Here is a 4,321-nt window from a genome sequence, read left to right as displayed (position 1 = left end):
TTTTGTAGCTATGAATTACAACAATGTCAAATATCATGAGGCTATCTAATGTAAGAAATGGTGGTTTTCATTTTTATTTGAAGTTAATACTGATATGAATACAATTCTTTGTGGCGGTTCTTGGAATCTAAGGGGGAAATTGGACATGAACTTGATAATGTCTCAGTGGTGCCTATTTTGGGTTTTTTGTCTATTTAGACCCTCTGTTTTGGTCGGCTTCAACCTTAAGCAAGTTCAGTAGCAAGATAGGCAAGCCATTGTATGTTGATCTTGTTATTACTCATAAAGAGAGGTTGTCTTTTGCTCGTATCCTTATTAAGGTGGATGGTACCTCTAAGCTTTTTGAGCATCTCCTCTTACATACTCTTTTTGATGGCCAAATCCTTCGCATGATTGAGTTTGAAGAGATCCAATACTAGTGTTTCCATTATTGTAAATATAATACTACGGTTTTCTATGTCTATGGGTACTCTATCGAGTGGGGCTTACTCTGTCGAGTAATGTTTGGTTTACAAAACAGTGTTCTGCTGAAGGGTACTCGATCGAGTAAGGTGGCCTGGGGACTCGATCGAGTAAGGGTCACTCGGTCGAGTAAGTTACTTACTCGATCGAGTAAGTTGGTTTTGCGGGTTGTTTTAGCTGGGATTTGTTACTAACGCGTGATTCATATTTAAAGATTTTCGTCACTTTATTCATCACGTTTACCCTTTTCTAAAAACCTTTCAAAGAGAAAACAAGTTACGTTGCTTTTAAGTACCAGTTTTTACTGCAGAAAACTAAGGCAGAATGGACTCTGGAAGGTGATGACAACACTGCATATTTCCATGCTAGTTTGAAAGCAAAACGAAACAGAAATAAGGTGATTCATATTGATGATAGATATGGGAATTCCAGAACTAGTCCTGATGAAATCAATGGAGCTTTTGAAGAGTTTTTTATTCAGCTATTGGGAACTAGTAAAGGAGTCATAAGGGTGCATAAGCCAACTGTTCAAAAAGGTGCAGTGCTCTCAAATGAACATACTGAGATTTTGATGAAAAGGGTGACTGAAGAAGAGATAAGGCATGTTATGTTTTCCATTCCTGGGACTAAAGCTCCTGGTCCTGACGGTTATAGTAGTCAATTTTTTAAAGATACGTGGAGGACTACTGGTCCTGCTGTGTGTGAGGCTATTATGGATTTTTTTGAGCATGGAAAATTGTTGAAGCAAGTGAACAATACTGTCCTCACTTTGATACCCAAAGTGGATATGCCTTCTTCTGTGACACAATTTCGCCCTATAGCTTGTTGTAACACGATTTATAAGTGTATAGCAAAGCTGCTTTGCAATAGATTAAGTGGGGTGCTGCCTTCTATCATCAGTGCTAATCAGAGTGCCTTTGTTAAAGGTCGTGATATTGTAGAGAATATTCTGGTGTGTCAAGATCTGGTTAAGCTTTATGGCAGGAAAGCCTGCTCCCCTAGATTAATGATGAAGGTTGGTCTGCAAAAGGCGTATGACAGCATAGAATGGAGTTTTATTAAGGAGATGCTTGAGGCTTTAAATTTTCCAGGGCGCTTTCTTGATTTAATTATGGAGTGTGTTACTACTCCTTCTTTTTCTTTGGCCCTGAATGGAGAGTTCTTTGGGTTTTTCAAGGCTCAGAGAGGGATTAGACAAGGTGATCCTCTCTCCCCTCTACTCTTTACTATATGTATGGAGTATTTGAGTAGGGTTTTACAAGTGGTCCAAGATTATGAGGGTTTCAGGTTTCATCCACTTTGTAGAAAGATGAAGTTAACTCATCTGTGCTTTGCAGATGATGTACTTCTCTTTTGTAGAGGGGATAAATCTTCTACGCCTATTTTGCTGAGAGCTTTTGAGACTTTTTCATGTGCATCTGGTCTGAAAATGAACTGTAGTAAGTCTTGCATTTATGGGAATGGGATTGCTAGTGAGGAGTTTTAGGAGATTTCACAGATTGCTGGAATACCTGAAGGGAAACTTCCTTTTAGGTATTTGGGGGTTCCTATTATTGCTAAGAGATTGGCTGCTAATGACTGCTCTAAATTAGTAGAACGAGTGATGGAAAGGATCAGGGCCATTGGAGTTAGGAAACTCTCCTATGCAGGAAGGCTTGTTCTCATCAAATCTGTTCTCAGTACTTTGCATTGTTATTGGGCACGTATTTTCATTCTTCCTGTGAGTATTTTGAACAAGGTTGAAGCATTGTGTAGGAGTTTCCTATGGCAGGGCAATGAGATATCTAATGGGCCTGCTCTGATTGCGTGGGATACCTGCTGTAAAACTAAGCAAGAAGGTGGTTTAGGCCTCATTGATCTTAGGAGGTGGAACACAGCTGCACTGGGGAAATACATATGGTGGATTGCCCAAAAAGAGGACCATTTGTGGGTTAAATGGATTCATAATATTTATATGAAATGTGTGAATTGGGTTGATTATAAGCCTAATACTGGTGCAAGCTGGTCGTGGAGAAAACTTTGTGGTGTTAAAGATAAGCTAAAGGCAGGCTATGTGAATGATTGGTGGCTGCATCAGGGGCATCAATATACTATCAGTGCTGGGTATTCTTGGTTGGGGATGTCTAACAATAAGGTTGCCTGGACTCCTTTTGTTTGGAATTCTATGAGTCTACCTAAGTATTGCCTAATTGGATGGATTGTGGCTAATGGAAAACTTCTCACTCGAGATAGATTATTTCAGATGGGCATTTGTAGGGATACTATCTGCTGCATTTGTGGGACTCATAATGAAAGTCATACTCATCTTTTTTTTGAGTGTGCTTATAGCAAAGCTTGCTTGGATTTGCTTAATGGCTTTTTTCAGATGACCATTCCTGTTGTCAACTTCATGCACTGGTGGTTAAAGCTACGGTTGAAGAATTTACTAAGGAAGAAAATCATTGCTGCTGGGATTCAATCTTTGATTTATAACATTTGGGAGATGAGAAACAGGAGTCGAGTAGATGGGTTATTACTACGACTAGAGAAGTTGATTGAGAAGCTCTTGCAGAACCTGAGATTGCGGCTGCAAGTGTTACACTCTACTGGGAAGATTAGTGATAACTATAGGGAATGGATATGAATGTCTTTTATTTCAGTCAGTTGAGTAATGTATGTAGTTGATTGATTAAAACGGTTGATGTATGATGGTGATTTCACTTTGGTATAATATTACTTACATTTTACCAAAAAAAAAAAAGTTACTTTGCTTTTGTTCGTCGCGTTGCTATCAAATCCCAAAGGCTAAGGTTGTCGGATCATCGTGTTCTTTACGCCATTGAGTTCGTCGTGTCGACGTTAAGATCCTTGTATAGTTTTTATATCATTTCGTTGATTTTGTTTAAAACATTAATTGGGTGGATTGGGGGGTTTTGGGAGTATAATGTTGTATTAGATGGTAATGGTATGATTATGTAATTATAGGAGGAGGTTTCGTAGAGGAGCGATATTGATTAGCTGCTTGTGATAATCTCGTGATTGCTTATTCCAGGTAGGGTTTCCCTACTCGGTTATTGATTATATAGTTGTTGTTGATGGTTGTTTAATTTTGTTGATCCATTTCGTATGGGAATTGGTAATTGGTAATTGTTGTTGTATAATGTGGTTGGTTGTGTAATTGTCTGTGGTTCTCGAGGTGCGCCCTCGGCTGAGTGGAGTCACTTGCGGCGGTGGCTTCACGCTCTTGATTTGCCCTCTGTGGAACCCGCCACAGAAGGGGATGTGCACATTAATGAACATGGATTATCGCTCGGATTAGATGAGCGGGGCTTAGGTGGGAACGGCTGCGGTCCCCCATTAGCGGCGAGGAATATCTGTTGCGATGGGTATTATGGAAGGACTACACACTTTAGTGTGTAGTCAGAAGTGTGGAGTTGTGACGGAGTTTGGGTTATGTGTGTGTTGTATCATATATATTGTGTTTTGTGTAATCAGTAACTGACCCCGTTTAAATGTTTTGAAAACTGTGGTGATCCATTCGGGGATGGTGAGCTGGTATTGAGCAGGTATGAGATGGACGCGCATGAGATAGCTGGGTTGAGTCACCACGAGATGTTTAGAAGTCTTCCGTTGTGTATTAAAACTTTATTTACTTTAGTTGGTTTAACATTTTGGATCAGTTGTATTTTATTTTGACAGTTTTGGTTTGGATATACTTATTTAATAAAGTACGTTCTTTTATGGTCCTTTTGATATACTTTGCCTCGGGTAACCGAGATGTTAGCATTCCCGTGCATTAGGTGATCCTGGTAAGACATTTGGTGATGAGAGTGTTACAAAGTGGTATCAGAGAGATGATTTTTGAATCTGTCACTAATGA

At 39.5% G+C, this 4,321-nt stretch overlaps 1 protein-coding gene across 1 annotated transcript; it reads left to right on the top strand.

Annotated features, from left to right (window-relative positions):
• Positions 1–2,065: 2,065 nt before the first annotated feature.
• On the top strand, positions 2,066–3,085 carry LOC141640860 (uncharacterized). The gene has a single exon (XM_074449539.1). It carries the CDS (start codon positions 2,066–2,068, stop codon positions 3,083–3,085), a length of 1,020 nt encoding a protein of 339 aa, XP_074305640.1.
• The last annotated feature ends 1,236 nt before the right edge of the window (positions 3,086–4,321 follow it).

The sequence above is a fragment of the Silene latifolia genome, chromosome 2 (genome assembly GCF_048544455.1).
Source record: "Silene latifolia isolate original U9 population chromosome 2, ASM4854445v1, whole genome shotgun sequence".
In the NCBI taxonomy this organism is placed as follows: domain Eukaryota; kingdom Viridiplantae; phylum Streptophyta; class Magnoliopsida; order Caryophyllales; family Caryophyllaceae; genus Silene; species Silene latifolia.
This window is presented reverse-complemented; position numbering and strand designations above follow the sequence as displayed.

Coding starts and splice junctions, on each gene's coding strand:
- LOC141640860 (XM_074449539.1), top strand. CDS start 2,066: ATGGAAAGGATCAGGGCCATTGGAGTTAGGAAACTCTCCTATGCAGGA.